We start from the raw sequence: 19974 nt of genomic DNA on the forward strand, positions 1-19974 counted from the left end.
TGAAAAAAAAGAAAGAAAAAATATATATATGGACACATGAAGGTCCATGATGAAAAAAAACAAAAAGATAGCCATGCTCTCAAAAGAATTTATATAGAGAGAGAGATCATACAAAAGGAGTTTCCATTCCATCCACCACAATCCATACACGTGCACATCTTGATCGGATTGTATGGTTTGTTTTTCTCTTTGGATCCGGTTTTTGACTTTGCAATACATGTGATATAACTATGTCTTATCCTTTATACTCTACCTTGAGCCCCACATATAGCCATCACTAGAAGTAGGATGAAGAAAAGGCAAGTCAAATGCCTTGGTAAGGACATGTACACATTGAGCGATCTGAGAGAATCAAATGAGGAGCTAAGCAAGGTTTATTTTGAAAACTTATTGAAAAAAATCCCAAGCTACTTGACATGAGGAGAAGTGATTTGAGTCAAGATCATTCCATGCCTCAACTACGAAAAATGGCATGATAGACACTTCAAAGTTCACAAGTACAAGGTATGAGTTGGAATATCTCTTATGCTCGCTTCATATCTTTGGAAGTCATGTTCCACCTTAGTCCTTTCTCCTTTACTCGAGGACAAGCAAAGGCTAAGTGTGGGGATGTTTTTGACGGCTACTAAATACCAAATTTAGGCCGTCAATTCCTGCATAAACACATAAAATGTGAGCACCAACCTAGTGGTAGGAGTTTATTACTAACCATTTCTACGAGTGTTGGTGATTATTTGTATGCATGTGAATTAAGTGAGAAAACACACTTCATGAGCAGGGAAACACACTCCACAGATCAAGGCAAAATGCGCAACTACGTACAAGGATCAAATGGCCCACTAGATAGCCTCACATGAGAAGGAATGCAGCCCACAAGCAAAGTAACACGTCATCAATCTGTGGCAACACCCTCTCAACGAATCAGACGCGTTCACGAGGATCCACGGGCCTACCAGAGCATCTAAACAGCCTTAAGAGGGGCCCACACACCTGGGTATGACATGGGGGCCCACCTAGCAGCCTCCAACCAAGTTCGAGGTGGTTCGGCCACCTTTTCCAGTCGGCCGACCAAAGGTCGGTGCCTCTAGACCTCCCCCTTCCACGTGCCAACTCCTCATTCGATGCATAGGTCGGTTCCAGGAGGAAGGGGCCCAATTTCGGGGCTGAAGAGGCCATGGCACCCCCTATATATATGAGAGGAGGGGGTAAGAACCAACACATCCATCAAGTGCTCACTTGAAGCCTTCTCTTGGTTTAGAGTTGTCTTAGAGTAGGGAGAGGGTAGAGGTACTCCGGAAGGGCGCCGGTCTTCGTCGCTCTTCTCCATTTTGTACCTCTACGAGAGTGAGAGAGTAGTTCAGGAGAAGTGCCGGGGTGTCGGCACTCTGCTCCCTACTTGTACCTCTACGGATGCTGCTATATTCTTCAGTATTTAGTAAGTATTCGTGGTTTCTATCTCTAGTAATTTACTTGGTATAGTAGATGCTAGTAGTGTTTGTAGTTGAGTGAGATCAGTTCTCTTACTCCCGGGTTCGTCGGTCTGTATTCGTACAGAGTGTTGTAGTTTGCTACGGGGATCCATACATAGTTAGACTATAGTAGTAATCAGTAGCGTAGGCGTGGTGTGTAGGCTAAGGGTTATCCTTCGATTGCTTTATATCCCACGGTTTGTCAGAGGTAGGCCGTAGGTGGTGACAGCCATATTGGCCCTTCGTAATCCTCCATGTTCGGATATAGCGTAGAGTTGTTGGACCGACGAGAATAGGAGTTAGTGCACACACGTTCCCTGTGGATACGATAACCCTTGGAATACCCTGAGGTGAAAGCTACAACGGTATCCGTGCGCTTGCGGATTTATTCGTGATGCTAAAATACCCAACAATCATCTAAAGAGTTGTGGAATTGTTCCACAACTTACGCCGTCTGGAACACCTCAGAGAAATGGTGTGTCTGGGCGACGTAATCGGACCTTGTTGAACATGGTCCGATCAATGATGAGCCAATCGGATCTACCATTATTATTTTCGGATTACGTTCTAGAAACAACAACTTTCACACTAAATAGGGTATCATCTAAATCCATAGCTAAGACACCATATAAGATGTGGACCGGGAAGAGTCCCAGTTTGTCTTTTCTAAAGATTTGGGGTTGTGAAGCATTTGTCAAATGCCTGCAGTCTGACAAGCTTACACCCAAATTGGACAAGTGCATTTTCGTGCAATACCCAAATGAAACTTTAGGGTATTACTTCTACAACCAATCAGTGGGAAAAATGTTTGTCGCTCGAAACAAAGTTTTCCTAGATAAAGAATTTCTCAAAGGGGAGAAAAAGTGGAAGAACGTTGCAGCCGAAGAAGTTCGAGCGGAATCCATAGGACCTGGCTCTACAATTGATGCTAATGTAGCAGAAAAAGTTGAGATGCATATGGCAACAGAAGAACCACCACAACCATGAAGGTTGGCAAGGCTCCACCAAGCGTGGGAACTTAGACAATGATGAGCCTGCGACATATGCAAAAGCGATGGTAGACCCTGACTCCATGAAATGGAAAGAAGCCATGATATCTAAAACAGAGTCCATGAGAGAAAATCAAGTTTGGAACTTGATTGACCCACCTGATGGTGTAAAAACCATAGAATGCAAATGGATCTATAAGAAAAGGAAAGATATGGATGGAAATGTTCACATCCATAAAGCTTGACCTGTTGCAAAAGGTTTTCGACAGGTTCAAGGAATTGACTACGACGAGATGTTCTCGCCTGTAGCAATGCTTAAATCTGTTCGGATTATTCTAGCAATTGCTGCATATTTTGACTACGAGATATGGCAGATGGATGTACATCTGACCGAGGATGTGTATATGATGCAGCTCGAGAAATGCTGTAAAGATATGCAAGCTTCGCAAATCCATATATGGATTGAAGCAAGCATCTTGGAGTTGGAACATTCGTTTTGATGAAGTGGTCAAAGGATTTGGTTTCATTAAAAATGAAGAAGAGGCTTGTGTTTACAAGAAGGAAAGTGGATGCTCTATTACATTTCTAATCCTATATGTGGATGACATATTGCTGATTGAAAATGATATTCCTATGCTTGAGTCTGTGAAGACTTCACTGAAAAATAGTTTTCTAATAAAGGATTTAGGGGAAGCAGCATACATTCTGGGCATTAAGATCTATAGCGATAGATCAAAAAGGCTTGTAGGATTAAGCTAGGATACTTACATTGACAAAGTAATGAAATGGTTTAGCATGGAGAAGGCAAAGAAAGGGTTCTTGCCTATGTCACACAGCATTCATCTTAGCAAGACTTAGTGTCCTAGGACGGCTGATGAGCGCGAGCACATGAGCAAAGTTCCATATGCCTCGGCAATTGAATCTATTATGTATGCAATGATAAGTACCCGCCCAGATGTTTCTTATGCTCTAAGTGTTACGAGCAGATACCATTCTGATCTAGATGAGAGTCACTGGATAGCTGTGAAAAACATTCTTAAGTACTTGAGAAGAACTAAGAATGTATTTCTAGTCTATGGAGGTGAGGAGGAGCTCGTTGTACGGGTTACACCGATGCTAGTTTCTAAACTGATAAAGATGATTCAAAGTCCCAATTAGACTATGTGTTCACATTAAATGGTGGTGTTGTAAGCTGGAAGAATTTCAAGCAGGAGACGATGGCCGATTCTACATCAGAAGTCGAGTACATCTTAGCTTCGGAAGTTGCAAAGGAAGGTGTTTGGATAGGGAAGTTCCTTATTGAACTTGTGTGTTTTGAAATGTATCCAGCCCGCTAGATCTTTATTGTGACAATAGTGGGGCTATTGCGCAAGCAAAGGAGCCCCGAAATCACCAGAAAAGCAAACACGTTATGCGGCGATTCCATCTTATTCGAGAGTTCGTCGAACGAGATCAAGATATGCAAAATACATACGGATTTGATTGTTTCAAATCGGCTGACAAAACCTCTTCCGCAACCCAAGCAAGAGGCGCACACAAGAGCAATGGGTATTAGATATAGATTGACACTAGTGCAAGTGAGAGATTGATGGAAATATGCCCTAGAGGCAATCATACAGATGATTATATTTCCTTGTATTCGTGATTAATAAAGTGTTTCTCGAATATCCATGAAAGACAACTTGTACTGATTAACGATTATGTGAATTGTTTGTGAAACTCTTTACTTGTGTAGTTATTCTAAAATGTTTCTAGTCGAAGTTCATGCAAGGACACGCATGAATATTAGACTAGCACATGTATTAGTTGATGATTAGGTTTTACAAATTAAAAATATGGAGATGTCAAACTAATAATGTGGGCTCATGTAGGACATGAGACTGAACTGACCCGACACGGGAGATGGTAATTTCTCATAACACAATATATACATTGTGTCCTTAGACATGAGACTGTCGCATGTCCTCAAGATGTGAACTGACTTACTTAGGAGTCATCAAACGCTACTCCGTAACTGGGTAGTTATAAAGGTGACTTTCAGATTTGTCAAGAAGCATGTTGTGAGAAAGGGTCAGTTAAGATGGAATTTGCCCCTCTATCTGAGAGAGATATCTTTGGGCCCCCCTGAGTGACTCAGATCAAAAGAGCATGGCCATGCAAGGGTTAAGAGTTAACTAAGGATCTGAATCACAGCATCGAGAAAGAGAGGTTAGCTTGGAGCTGGACCAAATATCGTGTGGCAAAAGGTACAACAGCTGGTCTGACCGGATAGTCCGGACATAGGTCCAGATACTCCGGACTGAAGTTCGAACATCCAACTCAATACCCCGGATACTCCAGACAAGGGTTCTGACGCCCGATCAAGTGCCCCGAATACTCCGGGTAGATGTCCGGATACTCCTGGCATTTTATATATTGTGATGGCTCGTCTGATTTGATCCTAGCGTGCGCATATGAGTTGACATGTTTTGCTACCGCTATCAACTATTGGGCAAAGTAAGAGTACTCGAGCCATGTCTATTCGCGTGTGAGCCCATAGGGTCACACACTTAAGGGGATGGAAGTCCAATGAGGATAAGATCCGAGTTTGATTTGGACTTAGGGCTTGGAAGCCCAAGAAAGGAGCCCTCAGGGCTATAAAAGCCCTAGGTTGTTCTCGCAGACCTAGCAGTCTAGAGTGCGATGCTTCCTCCACCGTACATGTGGATACCTTGGAGGTGCTGCATCTGCTGCACAAGGACGAGCCGCACGTGAGGAGGATCCTGCAACTGTACTGCCGGCTTCCATCTGCTGGACACCGACGTGGTTTAGAACTTTCGCACCTGCGCATCTAGTGATAATCTCCTGATCTATAACAGGAGTAGTTTTTGGTTTATGGGGGTAAAAATTTTTATTTTTCGCCGCCCATATCCTTACAATGGGGTGATAGTAAAGCTTTCACCCGTACCGAATTTGACCCTATCTTCTGTAGGATCATAATTATCAAGCAAACACTTCCCTAAACTCTTACGCATTTTGACCGACTTCATGTGGAGCATGCCCCCCAAACCAAGTCTTCAACCTTTGTCCTATCGTGTGCAGCTTGGAGCTGGAGCAAATATCGTGTGGCAAAAGGAACATCAACTGGTCTTACTAGATAGTCCGGATACTCCTGACTGAAATTCGGACATCCGACCCAGTACCCAAATACTCCGGGTATATGTCCAGATACTCCGAACAAGGGTTCGGACGTCCGATTAAGTGCCCTGGATACTCCGGGTAGATGTCCAGATACTCCGTGCATTTTATATATTGTGATGGCTCATCTGTTTTGATCCTTGCGTGCGCATAAGAGTTGACATGTCTTGCTAAATGCCGCTATCAACTATTGGATCGAGTAAGAGTACTCGGGCCATGTCTTTTCGCATGTGAGCCCATAGGGTTACACATTTAAGGGGATGAAAGCCCAATGAGGATAAGATTCGAGTTGGATTTGGGCTTGGGGCTTGGACGCCCAAGAGAGAAGCCCTCAGAGCTATAAAAGCAAAGGTGGGGCGCATGGAGGAGATTGATCTCTCTCCTCGCGCCCAAGCTTGCAGCCTACCCGTGAGCCCTAGGTCTAGGTTGTTCTCGCGGACCTAGCAGTTCAGAGCGCGACGCTTCTTTCACCGTACTTGTGGATACCTTGGAGGTATTGCATCTGCTGCACAAGGACGAGCCGCATGTGAGGAGGATCCTGCAACTGTACTGCTGGCTTCCATCTGCTCGACACCGACGCACTTAAGTTCTTCATCTACGCGTCTAGTAATAATATCGTGATCTATAACCGCAGTAGTTCTTGGTTTATGGGGGTAAAATTTTTTGTTTTTCGTCGCCCATGCATATCCCTGCAACAGGGTGATAGTAAACTCTTACGTATTTTGATCGACTTCATGTGGATCATGCCCCCAAACCAAGTTATTCAACCTTTGCCCTATGGTTATCAGACATTAGAACCATAGCATCAACAAATTTTTCCATGGAAGATGGTATACTTCCCATCTGTCCCTGCCATGGCTGCTGCATGATGCATATTTGGAACGAATTTAGAATCACTGAAATTATTCAGAAAATGAAAAAAAAAACTATGCATCTATGGGCCAAAAATCAGACGGCCAACACTACCCTAAACCCATCTTCTCTGTCCCGCCCGTCAATTCTCGCGCTGCTACCCTGCTCGCGCAGCCACCAGCTGCGCCGAGCGCCGTCATCCCCGCCACCAAGATCTGCGCTAACCCCAGACCCAGCAAGCAGTCCCCATGGGCAGGCGGCCGGCTAGGGTCGCCGGCGACTCGCGAGCGCGAGGGTGCCAGGCCGCCGCCGCTGACTGCGCGGCTAGTTCCTGCCTTCCCGGTGCGCCTGCATCCGCCACCGCCGGGCGCGGAGCTCTCGCCGGCTCGCCCATCGTCGCCTGTGACCTGTCTAGAGGTGTCTACCAAGTTGCATGATCGTACCTGCGGAGCTGCGATTGCGTGCCCTTCGAAGCCCGACACGGCGTGGACTGCAAACAGCGGCGCTGACGGGATTCTAATTCAGGTACACGGCGACGGCGTGCAGAATTCCGATTCGTTTTGGTAGATTGGTAACAATCGTTGTCCTCAATATATATAGCCCGTGTTTAGATGTAAAAATCAAAATTCCAAAAAAAAAATTCCGACACCTGCATGGAGACTTAAATCTAAACGAAATAAAAAATGCATTGCGACTGTTGTCTGTAAATGGCGAGACGAATCTAATTGTGCTGTAATTATATGCTAAATTGCTACAGTAATGCTACAGTGAATAACCTCTAGTGGCGGCTTAATTAGGCACATTAGATTCGTCTCGCGATTTACAGACGAGTTCTGTAATTATTTTTGTGATTAGTTTATGTTTAGTACTTCAAATGTAAAAAGATGTCTTTTTAAAATTTTTACATCGCGCAACCAAACGGGGTCATAGTCTTTTACAGATAAAGATCTGATTGATTTGAATCGTGGTTCGTTATAACTCTTTTTTTACAGATAGATTTGGGCGAGGATAGCCCAATCATTTCGATTCGTGCGCTTTAGGTTGTTGGGATTCGATCATACAATCGGGCCGCCCCGTCCGGCCAAGAAGATTGGATGCGCCGGCAGTTTCGTGACCCATCTGTTCGGATCAGCCCGCCAGGCACACGCACTCGCGTCTGCGAATCCACTTCGGAATCCGACTCCTCTTCCATTGCAAATTGCAACATAGATCGAGGTCCCAGAAATTGATCTCCATTTACTCGGCTCCTAGTAGCATTTTTATTTTGGGTTCACTGATGGAACTCTGATACTGTTTAGGCTCCTTCTAATTTTTATGAGATGGATATCATCACTGAATTGCTAGGTAGGGCAGTTTGTACTGATCGAACTCTGGAATGTTTCTTTGGCTGAGTTTGTAAAAGTGAAGACTATCCAATGGTGCATTTAGGGCAGTTTGTGCAGATTGCTTACATCAACATTTCAACCCTGCTAGCTGTACTGTGGCTGTGATCACTGACATGTTGTGTTGAGTATATCCCTATCTATTCTCTCATGTCAGTTAATTTTGCCCAGTTCAATGGCTTCCTAAAAATCTGAAATGACTGCAGTGTATGTTCTAATCATCTTCTTTCCTTGAATTTGTAGATGGAAAGAATTTTGTAGAGCAGTGGCTACAAGCAGCGCCATCGTCACCCAAGGCCGCGAGTACAGATCTTGAGGAAAAGTAGGAAGGGAGCCGCAGCTTTATCATGGATGTTTTACACTGGAAGGGGTGGCCGATAAAAGATTTACTGTATCGTTTTTTTTTAGTGCTAGCAGTTTCTGTGTTCATTTGTCTAAAAGATGGCTGTAAACGGTCTAGCCTGAATGTCTTTGGCGTATCATCTGTTTAGATCTTTATGAATGGATTGCATATTTGAGCACGACCTGTATCTGGTTGGTTACATATGCAAGATGTGATAGCCTGATATGTGTTTAATTTTATAATAAATCTTCAAGATATGCTGAAATTGGTACGCATGGCCCATCCATACGGATTATGAAAAAACATGTCTTCAGAAACAGTACTGTACACATTCTGAACATATGTGACTCAAGCTCAAATAGACAGGGTAATTATCTCGCTTTCTGTCTGTATAATGTTTGTCAATCTAAATGGCACAATTTCAGACTTTACAACACATGCCTTCGGAAGAGAAATACTCAACTAAAATCAAAGGTTCATATCATTTTTAAAAGCAAAACAAGTTTGATCAAATTTCACAACACTTCCACATATAAACTTCAGGATGTAATAGCAAAGCCAGAAGTCCCAATGTAAAGCAGCTCTAACACTCCAGCAGGGCCCATGTTTGCAGGTGCAGATCTGTTTAAATTCCCTGCATGTATCGAGTGAAGTAGCTAATATGAGTAAGAAGCAGGATTGCAGGAAGCCATGATATGCATGTATCGAGTGAAGTAGTTAATACAAGTAAGAAGCAGGAAGCCATTGTGCAGTAAGTACCTAATGAAAAAGAAAACTGGAGAACCGATGCAGTACAAATGAACATCTAATACCTTGGGGTTTTATGGAGCCTACAAATGAAAAAGAATCAGTAGCACTACAACACAAAAATAGACTGCATAATTACTACAAAGATATACAAATTTGCTTACTCTCCACGGGCATGTCCTCCTATTATGACCTCCTTTGCCACATGTACCACACTTAATTGGCTGCGATTCATGAAATGATTTAATCCTATGTTTGTCTGTATTTTGCTTAGTTGTAACTTTGCTATCTTTCCTTGAGGCACCTTTGTTGGCAACAATTAGTGGATATAGCAGTGCCTTTCCAACCTGGTACTAACAACAGGTAGAATTTGCTGAACTAGAATGTACCACTTGTTACGAAGCAACAGACAAAGATCAATTTAAACATAGTGAAAATATTGCTCACTAATTAAGTCAGCATGCATCTAAAAAAGCAAGTGCCAAAGCAAACAAAATAAACACTTAGCAGAGTTGGCAAAAAATATAACTCTTGAAATTAACTTATCAATGATCAGTTAACAAGTATACCTGATTGGAAAACAAGAAGTTTTCCACCAGTAGATTTAATTGCCAGGAAGCCAGCCTAAAGAGAATACAAACAAGAAAAATGTTATTCAATTAACCAAAGGAGTAAAATCTGAACACAAGAATTTCTAGTAGCTTGCATAAAAATGTTGAATATGATTTGTTGTTCAGCAAGACCTAATGCCAAGTTGAAATAGACCTAGCAGTCTAGCACCCGTGAAATGTAAAACCGGTACCTTCATAGCTGCTCCAAAAGCAGAATCAGCAACCCTATTATTGTCAAACATGTTCGGGATGCTTTCTACCAACTGTTCCAGATTCTCCCGGCACTAAAACCACAAAGGAAAAGTTGCATGATAAAAAAATGTTTTCAAGCACAATAGGTTTCTTTTAAATCTTTTTGAGCAAATGAAATAAAAGGTACTACCAAATCTCATCTGCTCAAATACAAACCTCTGAAACTGGGAAATAAGATCCATCTGAAGAGGTGTATATACATCTTGAACATCAGGAATGATGAGCATCAAAGGCTGCAAGAGAAAGAAGGTTACTGAGACAACTCAGATATCTAACATCTATGCAGAAACAAATTGTACTAAGAAAAAGATAAGAGATGGCATAAATGACAATAAAAATGCTGTTTCTACACACACATATATGACCTGTTAAAAGCAAAAAGACGCATATAATTGTAAACTAAAATATGGTCAAATGGAGAAACAGAATTACTGATCAATTCAAGACTTTCACTACCAAAGTAAAAAGGAAAAGTGAGATGATTAACATTCCCACTATTTCAGGGTTTGAATCCACATTTGCATAAAAAAAAAATCAGAATGTGGTTGCTGTGCTCCGTTGCCCTGCGCAGCAGAATTTCATTTTTTCTGGGAATAACATTCCATTGAGAACTGACAGTACAACTCCAAAAAGGCTGCTTCTACAGAAAATGCCACATCGATGCAAAGCCAAAGTCCTGTTGCTAAGGACAAGTTTAAAGAAAATGCTAGTTACAATATAATGTCTAATGTGCCTTCAGAGCAATGCTGTTAAGATAATGTGAGTACCTGCTGCTGAGCACGTTTAAGACTGTAGAAGTGAATAGCAGAATCAAACGTGCCAAAACCAACCATTGTCCGAGGACCCTCCTACATTAGACAGGAAAAAAACAGTAAGTGATGTAAACCAGGTTTCATTCTGTAAATAGCGTTCACTCCATATGGATACATGGATATGAACTCCTGGGAAAATGGGCTTGTCGGCAGTGAGGACCATCGTTTGTAGATGATGCTTTATTTAAACCATGCCAAACAATCAAACAATGATGTTCACTCCATGTTCTTGTTCGGTCATTGTGCGGTTGTGCCATTATGTAGATGTCGAAAATCAACTAGATACTCAGTTCCTAGAGTAACAACAGATAGAACAAAGATAGCTGAGCCCAAAGTAGCACCATAAAACTATGACCTATCTAATAATACTCAAAACTGATAATACAACAAATTGTCAGAATTAAAGAATTTACTTTACTGTCACTCATAAAAACTACAATGCTCACCCGGTCATCATATAAGTAACTTTTGTACAAGAAAGAATACAAAACAATATAAGGGGAGAAATATCAAATTATAGACAGTGCTGCAGTTCAATTTGTCGCTACGGTACTCATGATTAAAAAAAAGGACATATAATGGCATATATGTGTTCCTGAATCAGACTACAAGAGTCCAGTACACATAACTTACTGGCGGATCTGAAATAGCCTGGGCAATAGCACTGCAAGCCGCAGCAGTTGCACATCAATAAGGAAGAAGTATAAAGCACGCATTGGATCACGAACCTGAAATATTATTATGATGGGTTCTCATTGAATAGTATATGCAAAAATCAAAGCGAACAAGAAACTAATATAAATGGAAGGACAGTGGGCTGCCTGATGAAACTCTTATTCAATAGCTTACTAGTCCAAGTTCCATAAATTTGCCAGTTTTAAGTGAACCGAATAGTAGCGTGAAGAAATATAAATAAGATTGCATCATATAGAAGATACAAGTTCCACACAGACTATTTGATGCATATGCTATGATGCAGATGTTACAAGGACTTCATGGATTAGATAAGATAGTGCTTCGAAGTATTAAAAAAAATCTAAAGTTGACTTTATTACAGTACCAATCGATTTGGTCATCTATTTATATAGTTCGCTGAAGATGCACCTATCAATTTGGTCATCTATTTATATAGTTCGCTGAAGATGCACCTATCAATTTGGTCATCTATTTACATAGTTCGCTGAAGATGTGCGGTGTTTCTCTAGGTGCAAAAAGTGACAACAAATACCTGAATAGGTTCCTCAGATGGGTGAGGAAGGGCGAAAGGTTAAACCATCAGAGCTAAAGGCATGCCCGACAATGTGACGAGATCACCAGTACAAGGTATCTGAGAGAACATGAATTAGCAGTAGATCAACAAAGAGACAAAGACACCAGAGATACAAATAACTATTCAACAAAGCTACTTGATTCACAGTGCACCGCATTAATTGAGGGCTACAGTTCCCAGTTCCTTAACAATAAATTCGCTAGATGCAGCCTGTGATCAATAAGTTCCTTTTACACATATAAGAGGCAGGAACAGTTTTGGCCAGCAACAATATCTGAATGAAAATAAACACCATTTACACGATTGTAGCTATAAGACATACCGGGGGGAACGGTTGCTTGGCCACCTTGACGGGTATCATAAATGATGACTGATGCTTCAATCATTGGACGAGGAATTTGAGTAGGATCGATTTTGGACGGCTGATATTATATTGACACCTCATTTTTTTTCTTAATCTTTAAAAAGGGTCTTCAGTAAACGTCGAGCTTCCCAAGTCATTCCCGGCTTTGAAAATGCTTTGGATATAAAACTAAGAGTGCCTTTAGATGGTTTAAATCCTATCTCTTTCATATCTATGAAAAGTTTTCTCACTTCAGTTCCATTTCTAAGCTTTGACCATCCATTCAAAAGGATGTCATAAGTTGAGGGTGTATGTAAAACTCCTCTACTTTTCATTTCGTTGAACAGCTCTTTAGCTTGATTCATCATTCCAGCTTTGGCAAAGTCATTTATTAGTGAATTGTATGTGCTTGCTTTGGGAATAAAGCCTTTACCCACCATATCACAATACAGCCTCAGTGCTTCAACTTTATTGCTCTTCTTTGCATATCCTGACACCAGTATATCATAGGTGAGATTATTGGGTTCAAGGCCCATCTTGTTCATCTCACAGAGAACAGTATCCGCTTCTCCAATTCTTCCAGTGGACTCAAGACCACCGAGAAGAGTGTTGAAAGTAGCTATATTTGGTGACAGGCCTTGACGAAGCATCTGAGCATACATAGCAAATGCATTATCTAGATGGTCACTCTTACAATGGCCGAGAATGAGAGCATTTAATGTGATAGTATCTGGTGCAATTCCTCTCTCCAACATTTCATCCAAAACAACTGTAGCTTTCCTAGTCATTCCATGACAACAGAAAACATGCACAAGTGTATTATAGACAATGGTGTCAGCATGAAGACCAGCATTTATCATCCATTCATGAATTTCCAAAATCACATCCAATCTCCTGCTTTCAGAACATGCTTGCAGCACCCTTCGATGGGTCAGAGAGGTTGGAGTGAATCCAGCAGAAGCCATCTCATTAAGCAAATATTTTGCCTTCTCCACAGCCCCAACTTCAAGAAGGCCCACAACAAGTGTAGTATATGTGATGAGATTAGGCTTTATAGAACTCCGCTTCATTTCATCCAGTAGCTTTAGAGCTTTGGAGGTCTTTCCTTCCCTGCACTGTGCGGCGATCAGAGTGTTATATGTTGCTTGATCAGGTTCTATGCCCGTATTTCTCATTTCTTTCAAAAAAGATTTTGCTTCGTTGAACTTGCCAAGCATGCAAAGGGAATTGATAAACACATTATAGACAACAGCATCAGGTGGTAGTTTTTTCTCCATCAACTCCTGACCAACCTTAAAAGCAGCTGGCATGTTTCCTGTTTTAAAAAGCCCGTCAATTAAGGTGGTATAATTTACACAGTCTAGCAACAGACCATGTTCACCCATACCTTTAAATAATTCTTCAGCATCCTCTATATTCCCATTCTTTCTCAGACCATTTACCAGTGAGTCAACAACAAAGTTGTTTGGTTCAACACCATCATGCAACATACTACGGTACACATCAAGAGCTGCTTCTTGCCCCTGGCACTTGAAGAATCCATCAATAAGTATTCCATAGGTCACAACATTAGGAGCAATCCCAATGTCCTTCATCTTCCTCATATAATCAGCTGCTTTACTGAGGCATCCCCTTTTGACTAGACCTCTGAGGATTGATGAGAATGTAACAACATTTGGGCTAACAGATTTCTCCTCCATTTGCAACAGCACCTGCTCTGCCCCATCGATGTTGCCTGTTCTGCAGTGGGTGTCAATCAGTACAGTGTAAGTAACACAATTGGGAGTGAGATTATCCAATAGAGCATGCTGAAGCATGTCTTTCACTTCCTCAATCTTCCCTTCCTTACCTAAACAGTCCATCAGAGCTGTATACATGACCAGATCAATGACCACACCTCTTGAAGCCATCTCTCCCAATAAACCAAGAGATTCCTTGACCCTCCGCGCTTTCACTAATGAATCAATAAGTGTACAGTACGTCACATGGTTCGGCGCAGCTCCAATCTGGTCCATCTCCCGGAAAAGTGCATATGCCTCTGTGAACCGGCCATCCCTGCAGAGCCCATCGACAAGAGCACTAAGTGTGACCACATCCGGCAGCACACCCAACCTCACCATTCCCTCGTACAAATTGAACGCCTCCTCAATCCCCTTCCTCTTACAGTACTCCCCGATGAACGCAGTGTATGTCACCACATTCGGCTCCACCCCGTCCGCCTTCATTGAATCCACTACGTCCCATGCAGCACCAACATCACCGGAGTGGCAAAACCCAGCAACTAAGCTATTATACCCCACAACATCAAGCACCACCCCTTGTGTCCTCATCCTCTGTGCCACAGCCAATGCTGCGGCCATGCCCTGGACTTTACAATACCCATCAATGAGAGCATTCCATCCCACCACATCTAAGGTCTCGATTCCTCGGCCTCCTACCAGCATCTCAGCCAATCTCGTGGCTTCGTTCACCAGGCCGGCCCCACACAACCCCACGAGCACTGTGTTCACGGTGACCCCATCGAAGGGCACGCCGCGCTTGCACATCTCGGCGAGCAAGGGCGGAGCGAGCTTGCCGTGGCCCTGCTCGGAGAGGCCAGTGAGGAAGATGTTGTAGCTAACGGTATCAGCCGCAACCTGCGACTGGGGTCTGGAGGAGGAACGGAGGAGGCTGAGCGCGGGGCGGAGCAAGCGGAGGTTGCAGTAGGAGAGGATGATCGCGTTGAGGGTGCGGGAGTCACCTGGAACGGGACGGAAGCGGACGGCGGCGGCGGCGAGGCCCGAGGAGGCAAGGGCGGGGATGAGGCGTCGGAGGAGGCGAGCGGGAGGGGAGGCGGGAAGTGAGGAGACGATGTGGGAGGCGGCGGCGAGGCGGCCGGCGCGGAGGAGGGCGAGCGCGAAAGAGCAAAGGAAAGAGGCGTGAAGGGTGGGCGATATTTGAGGAGAGGCTGCCGCCATGGCCCATGGGAGTGGGAGGAGCGGACTAGCGCCCATCGGCGGTCGGGGTGGGCATTCGGTCAACTAACCGAGCAAAGAGGAAGAGCCGACAGCCAGACAGAGATGCCGCCGCCGCGCGCTTGTCGGGGCCGCCGCCGTCGATCCGCTGCACCCGCGGCCCCGCGCCGTCGATTCGCCGCCGCCGTGGGTGCTGGCCGGTGCCGAGGGCCGGCGGCGGTGGGCGCGGCGCGCGGGCGGTTGGGCGGGGGGCGGAGGGCCGGAGACGGTGCGCCGCCGCGCCGTGGTCGGGGTCGGGGCGAAGTGGAAGTGGCGGGGCTGGGGTCGGCGGCGCCGGCTTCCGAGCTGGCCGTGGGCGGGGCGGAGGGCGGAGGGCGGACCGGCGGAGCTCGGGAGAGGGAGCGGCCTGGGTGCGGGACGCCAGGCGGAGCCGCGGAGGCGAAAGGTCCGGTTGGGTGGCTAAACCCCGCTCCGTAAGCCACCCAGTCCATGGCCGTGTTTGGTTGGATTTGATGAAATTTTTTTTCCATCTTTGACCACTAATTTAGAGTATCAAATAAAGTCTAATTACAAAACCACCTCCACAGCCCCCTTTAAATCGCGAGACGAATCTAATAAGGCCTTTAACCGCACGAGTAGAGCAAGGTACTGTAGCATCACTGTAGCAAATCATCAATTAATTACCGTCATTAGATTCATCGCGAAAAGTTACACCCGTCCCTAAAAAGGTTTTGCAAATAGACTTCATTTAGTACTCCATACATACGAGATTCTCTTCTCGGAAAACGTGCCCGAAAAATTTCCTCTGTAACCAAACACGGCCCATATTTGGTTGTCTGACTACCTCTGTAGCCGGGCTACATCAAGCCAAATCGGCCTCTTGGTCTGGCTCCACAGGAACGCGAGATTCGGCCGTCTCCGGTTAGCTAGACTTGTCCAATCTAAAAGCTTGTCTCGCCTCACCTCCCGTGCATCCACCTCCTTCTTCCTCGTTCACCAACAGCAGCGGTGAACCTCGATTCTTTCCCATCGTTGTTCTCCAACAGCAGCTCTGCACTCGGCAGCGGAGGTCCAGCTCCCGCACCCAACATCGGAGCTCGAGCCCCGCTTTCGCGGCGGGGAGCACTCGGCTGCGGCGGCGAAGCACGTACTCCCGCATGCGGCCGATGGAGCACCTGCGCGCGGACGCCGCGCCGGAGCTTGGTGCTCTCGCTCGCACGGCCGGATGCGCTCCTTGCCGCTGGCGTCGCTCCCCCTCAACCCTCCCGCATGGTAGGCTCGACGGCCGGCGGCGGAGCTCGCCCACACGTGCGGTCAAGGCCAAAGCTCGCCCATGCGTGTGCCAACGGCGGAGGTCGCCCTCGCACGAGGCCTGGAGCGCAACCGGTGGCAGATTCACCTGCAAGCGGCGGACGGCAGCACTCCTCCACCCACTTGGCTTCCTCTCCCCACCCATCCACTGCCTCCTCTCTTCCATCTCCGGCTGCTGAACTTGATCCTAGAAATTGATTTGCTCATGAATTGATTTGGACTTCAAATTGCTCTAGCTCGCTGATATGAACCGCAATCGAATTGATTAGTTAAATCAATCACACATGGAGGCGGCGGGGATAGACCTTCACGGCCGGAACAAGGATGAGTGGATGATGGAGCAGGGCCTCCTGGGTGCCGGCATCGATGGGTTGGGTTGACGATGATGTGGATGGAGCGAGGGCAAGAGAGACCGGAAAGAGGTCAGTAACTTCACCAACACGTAAGACATGGTTATTGCATCAAATATGCAAGCAACCAGACACGATCTTGAGCTAGTCAGGCTTAAATTGACCAAGAAACCAAATACGAGCTCGTGGCTAACACTGGACAGGCTTTGGGCTGGCCTGGCTCCAAATTCTAGCCAGGCTAGAATAAGCCCATAAACCAAACAGACCCGAAGTGGGCAGGCGGCGGCTGGCTCTGGAGTCTGGAAGGTGTCGATAGGATGGGCTAAGGCTGTTAGAGCAACTCCAAAAGAGTAGCTATTTTTGGTCGTATTTGGTTAGCTATCATGTCAACTTTATACAAAAAGATGAATATATATGGAGTACTAAATGAAGTCTATTTGTAAAACCTTTTCAGGGATGGGTGTAACTTTTCGAGACGAATCTAATGACGGTAATTAAATGTTAATTTGCTACATTGATGCTACAGTAACTATCCTCTAATCACACGATCAAAGGTCTCATTAGATTCGTCTTGCGATTTACACGGGGGTTGTGGAGCTGGTTTTGTAATTAGACTTCATTTAATACTCCTAATTAATGGTCAAAGGGGCAAAAAGTTTCCATGAAAAATTTTTCCACACCAAACCAAACACGGCCTTTTTTTTCTTCCTATTTGACACTCCATCTAACTTTCTAAACAGATTCCTCTTTATATGAAGAGGTTTACTTCAACAGACTCTCTATTTCTCACTCTTCAAATGCCAACAGCTTCTTCAATTCTTCCCCTCCACACCCACTAACACATGGGTCCTACACGTCATACTCTTCTTCCTCCTTCCTCATCCTCTCTGCTGGCCTCACATCCTCTACTCCCCTCCATCCCGGCCCGGTGGGACCTCACGGCGGCCCCCTCCCTGGTGTGACGCAGCGCGACGCGGGGATGGCGAACGCCGGCGAAGCCCGCCCTACTGGGCGGCGTCGCAGGGCAGGATGCGCTCTTCTTCCCGGTGTTGCGGCAGCCGACGAGCCACGTTCCTGCCAGCCTCGAGCGCCATGAGAAGGTAGCAGGGGAAGGCCGCCACCGTCTACTAGCTATCTAGTGTTCGGCTTCGCCGAGGGGCACCGCTGTTGAAGGGCCCCGCCGCCGACCGAGGGCCGTCGCCATCGCGGCCTGCGCCTCCCGCCACCGTGGCGGCCGGACGGGGTGAGGCGAAGCCGGCGGGCGAGGTCCACGGAGGCGAGGCGGCAGCAGGAGGAGCGACAGGAGGACGCAGGAAGTGGGACCCCCCGTGCGCGAGAGCAGATGGCGAGACGCTGCCGCTTGGATAAAAAAGCGAGGGGCAGGGGAGAGATGGCGAAGCTGATAGCGAGGGAAGGGGGATGAAGATTCTGTTGGAAGATTTTTTTACTGCACTTTATCCAAATTTACCTAGCCAAATCAATATTGCTAAGCTATTGGAGTTGCTCTTAGGGAGCACTCTCCAACTCCAAAAAAAAATAGCTCCACTCCACCAACCCCATGTTTTTAAGCCAAAACTAGCAAAAAAATGATCGGTACACCTTGCAGCTGTGATAGATGTTATCCTGTCCCTTCATCTCGTGATCGAGGGTGCGATCTGTTTCCTCTCTCACCGTATATGAGATGTATTTTTTTTTGAACCGTACATCTTTTGCATTATACCGTTTCAGTCCAACAGCGACATAAAGTCACTTTACAGAGGCCAACATGACATAAGTTTGCAAGGACGCCCGCAAGCTGCACAAAGTTGTACATTGATGTCAGTAGCTTTTTTGACTTTGGAAGATGTGTACTCAACGTGCATCACTCATTCAAATTTCAAAAACAGCACCATTATTAATTGCCATTTTCTCTCTCATGTACAATAGGATAAAAAAAATCTAAAATTGAATTATCGCTACAAACTAATGGTATTCATCATATGCAAGCACTCCCGATACCAACCGTACCACTGCTCTTTGGTGTTGAACAAGTACTCGAACGGCCACTTTAACACTAGTAATTACGATATTATACATATCAAATATTATATATAGGTGTACCTGCGTTGTGTACCATTTGAACACACATATGTTCATCAGATGCAAGCTAGCACCACCGGTATCCAACTGTACCAATGCTTTTTGGTGTTGAACCAAGTCACTCGAACTGCCAGTTTAACACTAGTAATTACAATATTATAAATATCAAATATACATAGGTGTATCTCACGATCTACTGTTAAGCTGCAGATGATGTACATTAAGAAATTTGAAATGTACATAGGTGTACCTCATGATGTACCATTTGAACACACGTATGTTCATCATGAAGAATAATAACACCACACAATTAATGAAAAAATAAGAAAAGAAAGAACAAACTATGTTTATCCTAAGCTAGCTCTTTATCTTAAAAGAAGAAAATGAGCTTTAGAGGCACCAAGAGATGAGCAACTCCTGGACCATCTCCCCAATGAACAGAACATGGAGGCTTTTCCCAAAGAAATTGATTCAAGAAAGAAAAATAAACACGAAGCCAAAGAGAGAGAATAGCATGAAGCTGTGGCACCACGCGATTGAACTAGAAGCGGACGTCCAGGCGCTTGGCCCTCCTTCGTGAGCACCATGGTTGTCTGAGTGAGCATACCCTTGTGCTCCTGGACGGCCGTGAGGCGGAGGCCGGCCACCATGGCGCTCTTCAGCCCCGTCGCCCATGGCCAAAGTCAGCACCAGCACGCCCGCGACCATGCCGCGGAGCGCGCCGCAAGTCGCCGCCTAGAACGTGGCCCCGCGCCGGAGGCGAGCTCGCGGGCAGGAGAAGCCCCTCTTTGACGATGCGGTGGCCCTCAAGAGGAGCCTGCGTCTGTGTACTCGAGCAGGATCCGGATCTCGCCGGCCTGCTTGTACATGTCGTGGTAGCGCACTGCGGCCGAGTTCGCCATGGTCAGACAACTAGGTGTCCATGCCGGACACCGCCCAGCTAAGCGCGACCCAGGAGTCGTCGTAGGCAGCGGGAAGCGGGTGCTTGGGAGCCATGTGGTAGTCGACGGAGACAGTGAGGCCGCGGGCGTCG

The 19974-nt window shown here is 45.5% G+C and overlaps 1 protein-coding gene and 1 long non-coding RNA gene across 23 annotated transcripts; one reads left to right on the forward strand and one right to left on the reverse strand.

Annotated features, from left to right (window-relative positions):
* Positions 1 to 6625: 6625 nt before the first annotated feature.
* LOC120644532 lies at positions 6626 to 8477 on the forward strand. The gene is made up of 2 exons (XR_005663791.1): positions 6626 to 7012; positions 7480 to 8477. It is a non-coding gene; the product is annotated as an uncharacterized LOC120644532 (long non-coding RNA).
* Positions 8478 to 8554: 77 nt separating this feature from the next.
* On the reverse strand, positions 8555 to 15385 carry LOC120644530 (pentatricopeptide repeat-containing protein At5g14770, mitochondrial-like). Of its 22 annotated transcripts, none has more exons than XM_039921185.1 (11): positions 13635 to 15385; positions 12227 to 13562; positions 12041 to 12131; positions 11863 to 11961; positions 10590 to 11362; positions 9979 to 10055; positions 9762 to 9854; positions 9529 to 9583; positions 9124 to 9306; positions 8972 to 9042; positions 8555 to 8846 (listed from the first exon to the last, which is right to left on the reverse strand). In XM_039921185.1, exons 1-2 carry the CDS (start codon positions 15238 to 15240, stop codon positions 12358 to 12360), a joined length of 2811 nt encoding a protein of 936 aa, XP_039777119.1. In that variant the 5' UTR covers positions 15241 to 15385; the 3' UTR covers positions 8555 to 8846; positions 8972 to 9042; positions 9124 to 9306; positions 9529 to 9583; positions 9762 to 9854; positions 9979 to 10055; positions 10590 to 11362; positions 11863 to 11961; positions 12041 to 12131; positions 12227 to 12357. The 22 variants fall into 22 exon arrangements, with proteins under 22 accessions (XP_039777119.1, XP_039777110.1, XP_039777107.1 ...); XM_039921176.1 differs by lacking the exon at positions 12041 to 12131 and having other exon boundaries at positions 10590 to 10670; positions 10795 to 10927; positions 11268 to 11362; positions 12227 to 15383; XM_039921173.1 differs by having other exon boundaries at positions 10590 to 10670; positions 11268 to 11362; positions 12041 to 12114; positions 12227 to 15383.
* Positions 15386 to 19974: the final 4589 nt, after the last annotated feature.

The sequence above is a fragment of the Panicum virgatum genome, chromosome 8K (genome assembly GCF_016808335.1).
Source record: "Panicum virgatum strain AP13 chromosome 8K, P.virgatum_v5, whole genome shotgun sequence".
In the NCBI taxonomy this organism is placed as follows: domain Eukaryota; kingdom Viridiplantae; phylum Streptophyta; class Magnoliopsida; order Poales; family Poaceae; genus Panicum; species Panicum virgatum.

Excerpts from the sequence above, each read along its gene's own strand:
- LOC120644530 (XM_039921175.1), bottom strand. The coding sequence starts at position 15,240 with ATGGGCGCTAGTCCGCTCCTCCCACTCCCATGGGCCATGGCGGCAGCC.